At 39.0% G+C, this 17,247-nt stretch overlaps 1 protein-coding gene across 2 annotated transcripts in view; it reads right to left on the bottom strand.

Moving 5' to 3' along the window:
• Positions 1-17,247, bottom strand: part of Ctnna2 (catenin alpha 2) — a 1,043,423-nt gene that overhangs the window by 270,426 nt on the left and 755,750 nt on the right. For both annotated transcript variants that reach the window (XM_004634143.2, XM_004634144.3), the window contains exon 7: positions 9,856-9,936. In XM_004634143.2, coding sequence (XP_004634200.1) covers positions 9,856-9,936 — 81 coding nt within the window. The remainder of the gene's footprint in view (positions 1-9,855; positions 9,937-17,247) is intronic.

The following is a 17,247-nucleotide window of genomic DNA, read 5'->3' as shown; positions in this document are numbered from 1 at the left end:
AGAGAGAGAGAGAGAGAGAGAGAGAGAGAGAGAGAGAGATCTACACCCAAGTCCTGATACAGAGCACCTAAAGCCATTGTAGATAGGGCACTAGTAAAATCTTTTGCTCTAATATTGGATTTTTCACCCTATTTCTTTTTCATGTATTTAGTACAGAGTTTACAGGGTCTCACTACACAGATCAGACTCATAGTGATTCTCCTTGTTTTCAGTCTCCCAAGAGCTGGGATTACAGGTGTGTGCCACCATGTCCATGCTCAATCTCCATCTCAGGGTACCCCAGGGGTGGGGCAGGAATAGTATTTTGGGGATCGAACCCTGGACACTGCACTCTGCCTAAGCAGGTGCTTTAGTCAGCTGACCTATTTGGCCAGCCCTCACCCTATCTCTTAACACAGAAGTTTCCAAGACTTTTGCAGTTTCCTGAATGACAATTGTGACAGAGAGCTGCTGAAGTTTTGGAATTGTGTGGGTGATCAGAGCATCATTTGTTCTAGTGAGATGCTATTTGGTAGGCTCACAGTTAACCTTAGGATAAGAGCTGGTTACCAGGCCAATCAGCAGTATGATTGGCTTTTGGAACTTTTAGCTTTCCCTTCTATGCTCAACCTCTGGACAGCAAAAGAGGTTGAAGGGTTAACTGCTCACCAATGGCCAGCAATTTAATCAATCAAATGATTAACATTCAAAGCTCTTTCTAGCTGCTAGACCCATGGAGGTGCAGGGAGGTAGTTGTGCGAAGAGAGAGGGAAGCTCTGTGATCCTCGTCTGCCTTGCCTTATATACCTCCTCAAATGTACCCTTCCTAAGAAAAGTTGATGAGTGTAAATGCATATTTCCCTCTGTCTTTAGAGCTTCTCCAAAAAAACTAATCAATCAGAGGAAAGGGCTAAGAAAATCTTGATTAATAATTGACCAGTCAGAAGGAGGGATGATGGCATAGCAGGAGGAGCTGACATCTGAGGAGGGAGCATTTTGTGAGTCCAGTCTCTTAAACTGTTAATTTAAGTGTCTCCTTTTGGAAGTATCAGAGTTGACTTGAGTTAGAGGACAACAACTGGGGGTGGAGAATTGCTCAGTGTGGGGAAAATAAGAAACTTGTGCACATTTTGTTGAGTTAAAGTGAAGAATTCTATGATAAATGTGCATGTTTAGAGAAAACACTATAGTTCTTTCTATATCACAACAGCCTCATCTTTCAGAACAGTTACTGTTTCCATGAAGTGAAGCGACCTGAGAGAGGCAGTAAATAGAAGGAAGGAGAGTTGGAAGGCCCCATGGGCCTTCAGCGTCAACGCCCAGAAGACAGGAATGATGTCTGAGAGTTGACACTATCAGACCCAAAGGATGTGCAACAGAAGCCCGTGAGAACAGTGGGATCTGTAGAGCTTCTTATGACAGGTGCAGGAAAGCAGGGTCTCCCAAACAGAGCTATATATCTGGAACTTTGCAGTTGTTCAGAGTCTTAGAACTGACTCTTCGAAAGGCAGCCAAGGACTAATTAGCAAACTGTTAGAGTAAGTCATCCTCTTTCATGATGGACATGATTGTCACAGGGTACATAAACCACTTACCCCTTCAAACAGTGAGCCAAGGAACATGTGAGTTGAAAATGGACAGAAATTGATCAACAAGATATGTTATGTGTGGGGGTGTGTGTGCATATGGAGGGATCCTTTATTTTGGGCACTAGTATATGTCCTGAAGAAAGAATACTAAGGTTTGGCCACAGATAAAAATAAACAACTTAAATCCACTATAAAGTTTCATAGAATACAGAATTTTTAAACACTCTAGGAGTCTACTGAATATTCTGTCTTTGCAAGTATTGTATACATTTGGTATAATAAGGTAAAACATAAGCTAAGTGTTATATGAAAATTTGTGAACACTTTTGTGAGTAAAACAAGGGTGGAGGAGGTCTTTTTAGGGACACATAATGATGTGTAGAAGGAACCACAATCTATAAACACTGGCTCACAAGACAGCTGGGGTTATGTGTGAGGATGAGAGCAGGAGACAGCTATGAGAGAGTGCCTGTTGTTTTTGTGGAAAAAAGTTAATTACAGCCAATGAGAATGCAGAAGAAATGGGCTAAAGGTGGATCCAGGGAATGGTATCACTTGTACTGAAAAACTGGGGGTGATTTAGGTGATAATATAGAATGGAGTTGCACAAGCATTAACTGTACTGAGAAGCTGAGCAAAGGAAAAAGCATATGGTTGTGTGGGGCCAAGGTGGCGTAATGATTTTGGCATTAAGATGTCCTGGAAATTTTATTCAGTTAAAATATTAGGGGCAGGTAACATCAATTAAAGATGTTATACTAGTATCATTTCTTCACAGTATTTTCCTCAACCAAAAAGCAATGATGAATTTCCTCAGGTATCATCAGTGACATCATGAAAGGTGCAAAAGTATGACACCTGGGGTACACGGGCAGCCACCAGGGTGGCTGAAACTTAAGCTAAGCCTTAAGCCTTATGTGGCAACAGCAGGCAGAGCAGGGTCTGGAGGAAAATGGCTCACTTTCTACATTTTGCATCTATATGACCTCCTTCAAAAATAGAGACATGGAGAAATATCAGCAACTTGGATGGAAATTTCCCAAGAGAACTGATATCAAAAGTCATTTCAGGTAATACAAGGTAAGCTCAGCAAGGAGGGGTCAAAGAGAACAGATGTATTTTGACTACAAGCTGACTACAATAATGCTCTGGAACCTTCAGCCAGAGTCAAGGTGGTTCGTTCTATTTTATTTTTAAAAATACAAAATAGTGACAGAAAAATCAGCATTAGAAATGATACAAAATTTCACTAAACAAAGTAATAGGAATTCAACAGTGGCGGCTGTCTGGCACGATGCTATCTTTAAATTAGTTGTTCAGGTTACCAGATATAAACAAGATATACGCAAGATTGGTTTAAAGAAAAAGAAAATAACAAAAAGTTGTAAGAACTGAAATCATTAAACCACATTGACATATGTGCACCCATGTTTATAGTAGCACAATTTGTCATATTTAAATCTTGGAAACAACTCAAATACCCATCAACTGAGGAATAGATGAAAAAAGATATGGTATTTTCACACATTGGAATATCATTTAGCTGTAAAAAAGATAAATTTGAGGCTTTTGTAGATAAATGGATACAGCTCGAGACTGTATTGATAAGTGAAATAAATCAGATCCACAATGCATACGTCATATTATCTCCCTAGTGTGAGACCCTAAACTTTAAATAAAATCTGAATGCTAAAGTAGATACTGTGAGAGGGAAAGAATTTGTTCAATGGGAAGGAAAAACTGGGATGAGGTCAAGGTGTTTAGTTCTAGGAACACTACAGTTCAATTCATAGTAGTGGATGTCCAGTATATTTAGAATTACCTCCTTTTCAGTTCCAGGGTTGAGTAACAAATACCATCCCAAACAGTTTCAAGCAATGACAGTGACACAAATATGTTGAAATTGCATTCCACCAAAAAAGAAAGAAAAGAAAAGAAAAGAAAAGAAAAGAAAAGATGCTATTTAAGATGTCATGTTCAAAAATCTTCCTCACTTTCCAATTTAAGAATTTAGTCCTAAAAATATGACAGATTTAAAAAAAAAAAAAAAAAAAAAAAGATGGCGGTGCATCTTCCAGGCTCAAAATCAGGATTCTTAATGGAATTTCCATTGCCTAAAACAGAAGAGATCTTCCCATTGCCTAAAACAAGATAATGTGTTAGAAACCAAAACAAATGGAGATGTTCTCTGAAATGTGGACCTAGTCATTACTCTTTATTCCCTTACTCTCCCATTTCTCTTTGATTGCTAGGGCTTGGAGAATTTATTAGAAGAGAAGAGTTCACCAGTTTTACAGATGCTATCAGTCCCTGTGTTCAACTTACTGTGTTGTTTGATTAACTAGTGGTACTCAATGAGCTAGAGTAATCTAGTTCACAAATCTTTCTGTGAGCTAGATTTGCTAATGAGAGAGAACTCAAGCTTGGCAGCCTTAGATTTCAGTTAATGTGTGAATGACCATCTATACCCTGGTTTATAGGAGAAAAATTATGCCACTTTATTGATAAAGAGCTTACCCATAGTGATAATATAAAAATAAACTTTCCAGTAGGTGAAATCACATACTCTGGACTTGACATGAGGAATATTTTTCAGAAGACAAATAAGTGTGTTGTGGATCAGTGTTCATGGCTTTTTATCAGAATTTCCCAAAGGGAGAGGTGGCTTGAATCCTGAACACTGGACCAAGGAGTATGACTCAAGAATGGACTTTCGCCTCATTATTGGACTCTCTCCTATGTATAATGCCTTGATCCTTGTTAGGGTTTGTATCTAGTTGCCCCCAAAAAGCCTCATGCAGTCATTGGGGCAAGTGTCTAGAGTTTGTGATTAATTCATGATCGAATGCTGCGATTATAAGTATGAATGCTATCCGTGCAGGGCAAATAGCTTGAATACAATATAAGGAAGGGAGAAAGGTTTGCTAGCTGTCACAGCCGCTGCTCCTCTCTTTGCTCTTTGCTGTTTTCTGCTATCATGAACTGCTGCCCTCTGCCATGTGCCACTCTGCCTTGGAGCCAACCAAGTATGGACTGAAACCTCCACTAACTGTGAGATAAATAAGCCTTTCTGTCCTTCATTTTTCATGTTGGGTATTTTGCTCCAGCAATGAGAAATAAGTAACTAAGATACTCCTCTTGGCTTATTTGATTTTGATATCTGATATTTAGCTCTCTGTGAGATGCTTATTTGTAAAATTCATACCCCTTTGTTAAATGATTATTTTCTGACCTCAATACTTCCATAGCAATGAAGACATCTAACTTTAGGAATAAACCCCAGGGATTATTAGCTGCAATATAAAGTTTTTGTGTGAAGAACATAAGCTCCAACATTTGGGGAAATCATTGTAGTACTATTTGTGCTATTGATGTAGCCACAAGGACATCTTCATGTCCTTACACAGAAAAGCGATTCACATCTCACTAAATCTAAAACTAAGTTGCCCTAGCATGGGCAGATATGAGAAAGAGTCCTGAATGCCTTAATATTCCTTTCTTTCATAGATGTTGTAGCAAGTATCTAATTCACACATTTAGAAGTGAGATACCTAAACATAACAATACATTTTCAAAAGAGAATCCAGTGAAATTCCATGAACTGTAACAGCTGGAGACCCAAGAGATGATATTACATAAGAACCTGTTTTTGACATCCACCATAAACTTTTTTTTTCTTTTATCTTCAGTGCACACATGTCAACCCTATTTCTAGAGTGATAGCAGCACTCATGAAATCCACAGAGTACTTCTACATGATTGTGTAAACTCTCTTCTTTCTCACACATCACCTGCAGAATGTATTAGTGTATGGGGGGCCTGTTTGCAATATGTTAGTTGTATGGAAAAGTAGATGGTGAAAAATCATGAGCAAAGATCCTACAGCCAGATTGGCTGAACTGGAACTGTCCTATATCCACACCTTGTGTACCTGGCTGAGGGTCTCAGTCTACTTTGTACCCTAACATGTAAAAGAGTCACAGTGATGATTTTTCTATCTCACAGAGCCATGGAGAGAATTCAAGTGGTCAACATATACAGAAAATTGAGAACCGATCCAGACATAGCTTATGAACTTAACATTTCAGGTATAGGTTATCTTATGTTTTGTGGACAATGGTTTTGTAAGCTCTTGGTGAGGGTAGCCTGCCTTTAGCCATACTTACATAAGGACTTGTTTCCCAAAGGAAGCATCTAGAAACATTAACTATGACAGCTTCTTATTAATCTTGGAACAGTTTTTTGTAGTCCCCTCAGGAGGCAGGATTTTGAGCGCACAAACTGGCTAAGTGTTTTTCGTCTTATCATTTATTTTTATTTATTTGTTATATGTCTACTCTACCATGTACTCATTCCAATGTAAAAGCATTCTGCTTATGATTTCTTTTGTTAAATATGTTTTGATTACACCAGCAAAACGGACACATGTGTCAGGTTGACATTTACTGGATGTCATTGTGGGAATCATTGTAATGAATATTAATGCTGAAAAGGTAAGAAGAAATAAGCTTTTGGTTGACCTGGGAAATGAGAGTGGCTCTATTTAGCAACACCATAACTTTAGACTTATCATTTATTAGCTTTTCATTGGGGGAAGGATTGAGTCCCTAACTTGCTTATTAACTTTAAAAGACTAACAAAATAATCAAAATAATAACAAGAATAAACCAGCATCCCTGTAAGTACAGTAAGAATGAGGACTGTGGCTAGAATAGTTCACAGATAGTGCATGGAAGGAAGACTGGCCATTGGGGCTGGCAGACATTGGATGCATCCTCTCTGAGCAGCGGGCAGACCCTGTGGCCCCTGGAAGCCCAGACAGGGAGCCAGCCAAAGCCTCTTGTTTCCACGGTGGTCTCACTCCTGAATCACTGAAGTAACAATAGCTCAGGCATGGGGCCTACTGTGCCCACAAGTCTAAAATTAGAACATAATGCTTAACTCTGGCAGTTATATCCCTACAAATCCATTTTTACTTCCAAATAAAATATTCCTAAGAGGGTTCAGCTCTTCCACTGCTCACCATCATGGGCTTAATTGGCAAGATGGGATTCAGGTCTACCAGTTTTCAATAGTATCCTCATATTCCTCTGACAATTTATGACTCTGCAGTTTCCTCAGATATGTTGTCTCAAAAGGAGGTGGTTCTACCTATTCAAACATTTCACTTAAACAGTAATCTTTTTTATTGAAAAACTTGATTTTCTTTTCATGTATCTACAGGGATATAGCTCAATAGTATAGTTCCTGCTTGGCAAGCATTAGGGCCTGAATTCAATTCCTGGTACCAAAGATGGAAAACAAATATTTGTAAAGACCAAAGAAATGACCTTTTAAAAGAAACTTTAAAAAATTAAAATGTCTGCAAGTCTAACTCTACTTTTGCTTATTATGGATGTCTTAGGTAATAATCATGATTGACTGTGTTTCTTTGCAGTTTGGTGAGTGGAACTTTGCAAAACTCAATGGTCACCATTTTCAAGAACATTTCTCAAGTGTAGGGCTGGGAAAGGGCATTGTAGGGCACCACAGTAGTTGGAAATTACAAAATATTCTGTGATCAGGCATAATGTTGCATATCATTAAGCTGAGCAATTCAGAAGGCTAGAGCAAAAGGTTTGTAAGTCTGAGATCAGCCTGGGCAATTTAGAGACACTCTCTGAAAATAATATAAGAACAGATTGAAGATGTAGTTCAGGGGCAGTGATGAGGTCCTGAGTTCGATCCTTAGAGCCATTAAAAAGAAACACCATCCTTTGCAAATGTGGATTTCTACACTTTTCCTCTACGATTTTTCTAAATTTCACATACAGGAATTCATGTGTACAGGGAAGTAGATGTGGACCAAGGAGGGTTCTTATTTAGAATCTGCTCTCAGGAAGGTTAATCTGTAATTGAAAGTGCAGCAAGTGTCTCTGCTATAGGGAAATGCCCATAAAGCATTCACTGGGTCATAGTTTCATGGAGGCTATCAGACACCCAGATAAAAGCCTGTTAATCCAATTAACTGGTCAGCCAAATCTAAGCTGATGATTTACCTGAGCAGAGCAGATTAGTCATTGCTTGTTCCATCTGCACAAATGCTAGGTCGCTCCGATTTAGATCAGAGAAGCTTTTGTACCACTACAGGTGTACATAAAGAGATAGAAGTGATGGGAAGAAAGACAAAAATATCCCAACATATGGGTAGGGATGGAACTGACAGATGGGGACCATTTTAGTCCTAGAAAGGCAGCTTAGGAAAGAGAAAGGTGTTTGAACCAAATCCCCGGATGTGGTGTGAAGTGGTGCCAAATCTGTTGGATCTTAACACCACGAAACCATTCTCCTGCTTCTCTTATTACTCTGTATCTTTGAAAAGGTGAGGAAAAAATTACATACACAGAAATTATTTCTAGGGAGGATTTACTCCTTCGACTGCCACACTAACAAAGGATTTTGAATTTGCCTTCTCTTATAAATTCTACAATAAGTTCTTTCTTCAAACTATCATCTGCTGAAAAGAATCAACCTTTGTCTGGAAATTGTGACATCAGAGTAAAAATGACTTTATTTATTCCTTTCTATTCTAATAAGATAAAAATCTACTGCAATGGGCCCCAGAATGTAAAGCTCTAAGAGGCTGTCTTCGGGATGCAAAAGCATAATCCTTACTAAAACTAAGAGATCGGGGGAGGGAGAAGATCCACTTCATAAATTTTGTGTTTGGAAATTTTGCTGAAGGTAAGCCCTGGGGATGTATTCTCATTGCTTTAAAAACATATGATTATCATGCTTTAGAACCACTAGCAGAGGAAATGAACAGCATTGTCTGTGGACTCACACAATTTAAACCTCAAAAAGCACTTGCACATCTGGTTTGGCTCCTTAATCTTACATTTAAGAAAAAAAGAGATCAAGATGAGAGGGATCCACAGTCACATTTGTCAAATGAATAACAGATGAGGGTGAAAACCCAGGTCCAGATCCCCAATTTAATGTTTTCTTTACCCTCTTCTCAGTTTCTACTATCCACATGATTTCATACCAGACAGAATACAAGAGAAAGGAAAGGCACATCTTACTGTATATCTGTCTGGTACCACTTATGGATGCCTACAGACAATGTTCTATTACGTATTATTTCAAGGTAAAGTGAAAATGAAAAGTTCCTCCCAACAGGGCTTCTTAGTTGACCAGTCAAATTATAGTTCTCAGACTCCAGAACCATGATACCCCCATAGGGCATTAAATTATGTATGGCTCAGCCCCAGCCAATGTTCTGAAGAAACTCCAGAAGTTCCTGAGCACTAATCAAAGCTATATGTTCTCATTTTAACCATGTTTAAGATGCTTCTCAGCTTGTCTTGCCCAGGTCACTTACTAATCTTGTCTGTACAGAAGTGAAAGTTAGACTCAGCTAGAGACATTGAGTTTTCCAGTAGCGGGAAGTGCAGTAGGTGCTGTCGTGGGGCTGTGGTGTGTTCAAGCTAACACGTTCAACACTCTCATGATCAAGAGGGACAAGTCTAAGAGTTACTCATAGAAGGTTGGACACTTGTCAGGCAGAGAGCAAGATGGGGAGGTTTAATTCCAATTTAATGCATAGTATCATCTCTTCTAGAGGAAGAACAGTACTAAAGAATGTGGATTTCATCATAGAAATATAAAAAAAGACTTTCAGAACACGTACCAGTGTTCATAGATTTTCAAGTTAAACAGGACTTTCAGAGATAACTTTCCCCCAAGAAAAATGGACTTGTCAGACTAATGATGCCCTCAGCCAATTGCATCATCCAAAAATCTCCTTGCACTGGTCCCCTGTTTCCAAACAACCATCTGATGAACAGACATTCTCCATTTATACTCCTGAGGGAATGCATTGGTCCATAGACATTAATGAGGTCCATCAGATTTAGTGTTATGTTTCCCATTAACTACTAGCCTGCTAGTTTATCATTTAGTGCCTTGGGATTTTAACAAGTGAGAACTCCCAGAGGTCAGAGATAAGCTCTTGGCAGACTGGATTTGGAAAAGTGTAAGCCAGGTGTAGGGAGCAGGGAATTGAGCTCTTTGCCTGTGCAGAAGGCATGTGTGCTGTGAGAAACTATCACTCATGGACAGTTAGCATCCTTGGCCTTGCCGCCAGCAAGTCTCTCTGCTCAGCCATCTCTCTTTCCTAATAAAATGTGTCTGTGTGTATGGAACTGAAGAAACCTGAACTAAGCTCAAAAAGGCAATGGGAAAAGGGTATTACTGCAAACCACAAGGAGGTACCATACACTTAAAGTAGAAGCCCAAACAGTACCTGTCTCCTGAGATCTCTTGTTTTCTTGGTCATCTTGTCAATTGCGATGTTTAGGGGATCTCCTTTTTCTTTCCTTCCAGTCTGTTAAGAAAAGAGAAATCATTTCTGGTTTAGAATATTTGATATTAGGGACATTAAAAGTTGAGAACCATTCAGAATGGCACAAAATTTATAAAGTCCTACTAGTAAGAAAAGGAAAAATGAATCTATTTTAGTACACGAAAGTTATGACTTGGTTTTCAAAGATACCTCTTTTCTTCTGAAATAAAAACATTGAAATTGATTACAATCAATACAGTCTCCGGATGGTTATACATATGTCCAGTTTCAAATATATTCTTATCTGTTTCCTTGGTTTCTCTAGCCACTTAGTGATTACGTGAACAAAAGGATATTTTGCTTTTGCTTCTAAATACAAATGTTTTCTGCTTTTTTTTTTATTATGTAAGCATACATCTGAGTACAAGAGAACTGAGATGACAAAAATAAATTTAAAAGGATTTTTGAGCAAATTACCAGAATAGAAATTTTATGACAATGTTTCATAGGCCATATTGCAACTTATGTACCAAAACTAAAAGAAGTGCATTACTAAAAAATATGGTATTTCTAATCTCTAGTCTGCCATGCAGTGAAATGCTAACATGGCAATAAACAACACACAGCTTGGAAGTTATGAAAAAAGAATTCCTTCTGACTATAACAGGACCATTGTCTTTAATAAACTATACACTTAAAATTTCACTAGTTTCTTGAGTTTATTTGCTTAAGAAGAATAGAGAACAGGAAAACTGAACCAATGGTATCTACATTGTCTTTTTAATACAACAACTTGACCTCCATAGATACAAAGTGTGACAAACAGGTAGCACTATCTGCCACTTAAAGATTATTTCAAAAGCTTTTTCAAATGTATTAAATGTTCTAGACCTTAACTAAACAGCCTACAGAGTGATTTATATATGGTCCTAGAGGCAAGAAAATTCTTGCTCCAAACTCAGTCTCCACAAAATCAGTCAAGTCTCTTTAATAACATGAGTAAATGATGAAATGAAGTCATAGGCCAAGGGTCGGGGAGATAGCTCAGGAGAATAAGTGCGTGCCTGGAAAGTGCAAGGTCCTGAGTTCAATCCCTGGTTCTGAAAAAAAAAAAAAAAAAGAAAAGAAAAAGAAATAAGAAATCATAGGTCACAAGTTGTACCTAATGGGATCACATGGTTCAAGGACATAAAGAAATTAATATCCAAAATGTTACTAATGTTCTGTTTCAGTGATAAAATTCTTAACATAGAAAGCTGATACATATACATGGAATTTACAGAGCTCAGTTTAAAGAAGCTATTCTTTGCTGCAAACTGCTTAATTAACCATTTTCTCTGAAGAAGTGTCTAAGGCATAGCTCTAAAGAGTTTTCATTGAAAAGTCAAAGAAGGGGGCATATGTGTGCATATTTTTAGTCATCTAAAATCATATAAATTCCCACCATTCTTTCCCACTCTCTAAACTCATAGGCTGACTCTTTCAGATGTACACACTGAGGTTTGTAAGTAGGAAGAGCTTAAAATAAAGTGGTAACATTTTACAACTTCAAAATATCAGCTTATAAATAGCATCAAGAAAACAAAAGTATTTAGAGAAGAAGCGAACGTGCCTTCCACGCCTGGGCACTCACATTCATGTGTGCTCCATACACACCAGCCAGAGCCTGTTCCTTGTCCCTCTAGGTTGCTCCTTCCAAGGAGAGTGCCTGCTAACAAAATACTGGGTACCTCTTTAGTGGAGGTATGCACCACAATCTTTCTGAGAACCATGGATTTCCTGGGTTCTTTCCACTTATTAAAGTAATAAAAACTTACTTTAGAAAGGTAAAGTTTGTTTCAAACTGCGGTAGTGATAGGAGAGTGGATTGCTATTTAAAAATATCAGGCTTGGGAGTTAGCTCAGTGGCATAAATGCCTGCCTGGCAAGCCCAAAATCCTGATTCTGATCCCCAGTACCAAAATTATCAGGACAGTCTGTGTACACAAAATAACTAACAGGCAAGGTGAAAGGAAGAGAAGCATTTGCCACCAGTTCAAAGTTTATGGAGCACCAAAGCAGTCGCTAATACTAACACAATATTGAAAATTATCAAAATTAATGCAAATGTTCTAGTTTGAACAAAATACTGTATGAAAAATTTGTAGACACAAAATCCAACAGGGCAGAGACTACAGAGGGGCTAATGAGGTAAGTATTCAAGTTTACATGTGATACTAGCTTTTCTTTTATGCATTTAATACAGGGTCTACAGGATTTCACTACACAGAGATCAGACTTGTAGTGATTGTCTTCTTGTTCTCAGCCTCCCAAGTGCTGGGTTTACAGGTGCACACCACCATGTCCAGTCTCAATCTCTGTCTCAGCATGCACCAGGGATGAGGCCAGCACAGTTTGTGGTACCAGGGATTGAACCCTGGCCCCTGAGCTCCACCTACACAAGTGCTTTAGTCCATTGACCTATGTGGCCAGCCCTGATACTAGTGTTAAATTTTAAAGTTCAAAAAAAACTAGGGGATGTTCTTATCATGTCCTTTATATGTGCTATATTTGCCAACCGTAACCCCACGGGCAATGGAACCACTGAAGATCATAACTAGGGCTGTTACAGACCCACGTGGGAGGTTAGGTAACCCCTTCTGTGAGCAGAAGGAAAACGTGGAGATTCTGTACCTGGTGTAATATGGAAGGAAGAAGTGATATGGGGCCACAATACATGAAAAGCAGGTTCTCATCCTCAAGGGTCTGCTAATACTACTGAGTAAACTACAACATGGCTCTAGCAGTGCTGACAGCTGGAGAGAGACAAGAGTACTTCTATAAAGTGCTAATTTGCTTGGAAGAAAGAGGAGAAAGAAGAGGAGAAGGAGGAGGAGGAGAAGGAGGAGGAGGAAGTAGAGGACAAAAAGAAGAAGACAGAGAGGGAGACTGAGAAAGGGGAAGGGAAGGGGAAGGGAAGGGGGAAGATGAGGCGTAGAGGAGGGAGAGAGGGAGGGACAGGGGGGAGAAGGAGAAGATGAAGAAGGATAAAGAAAAAGAGGAGAAGGACAAGAAAAAGAAGGACAAGAAGGAGGAGGAGGAAAATATCCTTCCTTTGGGAAGCCAAATTTGCCCTTTTTAGAGGGGGAAAGGGGAAATTCAGCTGGGCCTCAAGCCATAGATTTTATTGGAATAGAAAGGAAAGAACACCTAAAAGCAAGGCATGAATGCATGAAACTGCACGATGGGCTTTAGGAGCTCATTGGGTGGAAGGCGGCCTCCTGTTCTCTGCAATACCAAGACTGAGGAGAGATCTGACTGAATGTTGAGGTTATTTTTTGAAGTTTCTTCACAGGGTGGTTACTGCTGATGACATTCCGATCTGCAAGCCCAGAGAATCACTGTCAACATTCACACTCCATGCCACTCCTCAGCTTTCTGTGAACAGCAGTTCCAGGCCTGGGTTTCTCCAAGCTCTGAGACTTTAGCTAAAAGCAATTCATAAATGGAGCTGACCTGGATGCCATATCATTTGTGATTCATCAAGGAAGAATTTTTACTACAAAGATTTAGAGAATGTGGTTTACTGGCAAGGATAGTCAGGGCATGGGCCCTTTGTTAGCTCCAACTGTCTTTTCTTTTGTTTTATCTGTTTTGTTATGTTATGTTTTGTTTTTGAGATGCCAAGGACTGAACCCAGGACCTCGTGTATGATAGTGCCTTTGGTGCTTTACAACCTATTTTCTTCTCAAGACATTTTATTTTCATTTGTTGACATAGGCCTCCCTGGTACCCAGGTTAGCTTTGAACTTGCAAATCTTCTGCTTCCTACACTCTGGTAGGTGTGAGAACACAAGAGTAGCACTATTCCTGAGTAATTTCTTTAAAATACATGTCTAGAGACAGTGGTAGCAAGCCCACAATGCTCAGATTTGCAGAGCAAAAGGGGACTTGTGAGCCTTTATGTTATATTGACCTCTGTCATGTCTATATGTGCAAATAAGTTTATCAGGCAGGGCATAGTGGTACACATCTCCAATCCTTGCATTCAGGAGGCTAAAACAGGAGGATTGCTGTTGTTTTAAGGCCACTCTGGGCCACAAAATGAGTTCAGTGCCATCCTGTACTACAGAATGAGACTCTGTCTCAAAAAGACAAAAACAAAATATTATCAGCCTAATTGAACAAGAGGCCAATTGGCCAGAGACAGAGAGACAGATAGAGTTGCCTCCCAGTGTCAGCTCCTTATTAGACCCTGCAATCTAGAATTAATGATTTACTTTCCTTTTCTTAATGTCTGAGTTTCCTCTTAAGCACAGAGGATAGCATGATCTATGACTTATCTTCTTCACAAGGTTAGAAGTATGATCAATCATAACGTCCATGTGCCAGAAACAGTAAAATGCATGAAAGATAGTAAGGGTAATTAGAAAGTATTTTTTGTTGTGGGAAGAAAAACAAAAGAATTAATTTACAAACTACACAGAAACTACTTTAGGACCATCTGAACTTCTGTGAAAACCTTGCCAATAAAAAATTAGAATCCCTAAAGGAGAAGTTATTCCACTTTAAGGAAAGAATTATTTCACACAATTTATTAAACAGTCTAGTAGTCTGGGATATTTTTAGGAAACTAAACGAGGGGAGAAACTCCAGCTTAGTTTTTTACATAGTGTGTGCATATTCTCAGATGTGTTTATTAAATACCAAAGGACCTGACCATCAACCTGAGCAAATTCCCATCTCTGGTGAGTCAACCAGATGTCTCCCTGAGGCTCCTCAAGATCTTCATCGCTTTCTAAATTAAAAGTACTTTAATAAACCTGAAGAGCATGCATTTAAACTTATCACCTAATAATAAAAATGTGCAGTGTTTAGTCAGACAGTTAGCCCCTGCCTTTGCTGAAAAAGGAAATGGAAGCCAGTTACAGACCCTTTTTGCCAATAACAACAATACCTTCCAGGTTTAGCTGTAGCGTGAAGAGTCCAGCAATGAGCTAGAGAACTCTGCAGCTTGGAACCAGAGGAATGTTGGAGACTATGTACCCCAGTTCGGGGAAGCAGTGGAAAGCAGTCACAGCTCTGCAGAAAGGGCTGGGAGCCTTCAGTTCAGGCATTCTTCTCTCTAAATCTTAGGTAAGTACCGGCTTTCTGGGATTACGGTGAACATTAAAGAGATAGGATCTGTAGTGTGTTTAGCACAGCACGTGCACACAGGGTTAGCATTGGCTGTTGCCTCTTTTCCATTCCCTCATTCCCTTAAAAGCCAGGGTAGCAAGATCCAGAGACAGTGACTGATTCTAGTCACCTAGCTCATTAGTATTTGACCGGCAAGTAGGACTGCAGCGCGGGGTGTTTTCCATTCCATATCTAAACCATCACCCATCCCTAAATTTCCCGGATGCTGTGCCTCTACTGAGTTTATCTGTTTCTTTTCAAAGACTCAACCAAATCTCAGATTGGGGAAGATTTCCTGTGCCACTTTCCGTCCCCAGACCTTGCGTGACTTGCTTGGACCTCCTCCCCCCTTGCCATTTTTATCGCTGCTTGTAAGGAATGAGTCTGCAGTTAGAGAGCCACTTAATAAATACTGGGGCTTGGAGGAGAAGACAGGCGGGAGTGCTCTCGCACATTGCTGTGGGCGCCTTTCCTCGTCGCCATCTGTTGTGCTAGGGAGGTGCATGTTTATTAAACTTTATTTGTTTTAGTCTTTCAGTGCTATTTTACAAAACATATTCAGGATAGATCCGTGGCTTGAAATAATGAGAGTGAAGAGAATACATTTCTTGATTTGGATTTTTATGGAGATCCTTTATTCTCTCATTCTCTGGCTCCAAACTCAAGCCTACTTTGCCAAAGTATCAGATGTTGTCATGAATACCTTCCTATTTCCAGTTTAGTTCTAAACAGAAGGATTGGGCCATTAACTGAAATTATCATTTTTACAATTAGCCTTTGGGAAAAGTGTAATAGTTTATTTCAACAGTCTTGTAATCTGGTACCTTTTCCCCTTTTACATATTAAAAGTCCACCCACTTTCAGCAAAGATCGATCTCTCTCTCTCTGTCTCTCTCTCTGTCTCTCTCTCTCTCTCTCTCTCTCTCTCTCTCTCTCTCTCTCCATATTAATATCCATGAAGCCTTAAAAACGTTAAAAACATACACAATGTGCACAATGCATTTATACCAACATGCTAAATAATATACAACATATAACAAGTCCCTAGTTTACAAAAAAAAGTAAGAAACACTCATTTTTATATCTCTGAAAAAATGAGAATTTCTTTAAAGACTTTCCCCATTCCAGCCCCTTGCTGCATTGGAATGCAGGATCCATCCATGGAGTCTTGAAAATAAAAAGCTACTAAGGGGGACTTCCATTTGATTCACAGATATACATCAACCATATTTTAGGCTATATATCATTATATAAGACATGGTAGTGAGAAGACAGATGCCATCATTGTCTTCCTTACCCTCAAAGAAAATTGTAGGCACGACTGGAGAATTCTTCAAAATAATATGTAGCTCCAAGTCTCCTATACTGGAAGTGCAAGTGTTTAATCAAATGCCCAGATTTCAAATTGTTATCATTTGGAAGGAGTGGACGTCAAAATCAGCAGAATGGCAGAACACAATAGTGGGCCATGCACTCCATCTCCAATGCATTTTGCTGTCATTTAAACCTATAATTTAGACAACAGGAGGGAGGAGAAAAAAATTATCTATTGATCCAACAGTCACCACTTTTCTACTTGGAAGGTTGCCGGCCTGCTCTCAAACCTTGCAGATAGGAATCATATCCTTATTACAAATAGAACCATTATTTATAGAACCTTGAACATTTCATAATACCTCTATAATATGTGTAAATCATAGTCTGAAGAGGTGAACCTTTCTAAATATTTCCTTTACACTACTTAAAGACATTTTTCTTGCTCAAGAAAGAGGTAGTATCTCTTTGGAATGGAACATAATATAGTGGGGGCCACATAATGAATCCAAGACCAGACTATTCTCATCACATTACCAGCAAACCTTGCTTGACCTAGGATCATAATGGGGAGAGGGAAGAGATAAAAGATGAAGAGGAAAAGGTAATAGGTCTCTGACTTTCTATGCCATACTCTGTCAATGCTCAAGGAAAGAGCTGTTAATATGTAATGCAATATAATCGCTGTTGTCCTCCTCTCACACCATCTTCATCATGGGCTGTAACAATGAAATTTCAACTTCCCCAGTTGTTCATTCCAACCATAGACCTATTATCTATTAAAATTGTGGGCCTATACATTTTCTTCCATAATTTTATTGAGAAACAAATAGCAATGAGACAGTTTCAAATCAACTTGGTAGGACAGTTTCAATAATTAAC

The sequence above is a fragment of the Octodon degus genome, unplaced genomic scaffold (genome assembly GCF_000260255.1).
Source record: "Octodon degus isolate 3935 unplaced genomic scaffold, OctDeg1.0 scaffold00058, whole genome shotgun sequence".
Taxonomy (NCBI): domain Eukaryota; kingdom Metazoa; phylum Chordata; class Mammalia; order Rodentia; family Octodontidae; genus Octodon; species Octodon degus.
The sequence above is the reverse complement of the archived record's forward strand: the minus strand, read 5'-3'. Positions and strand labels throughout refer to the sequence as shown.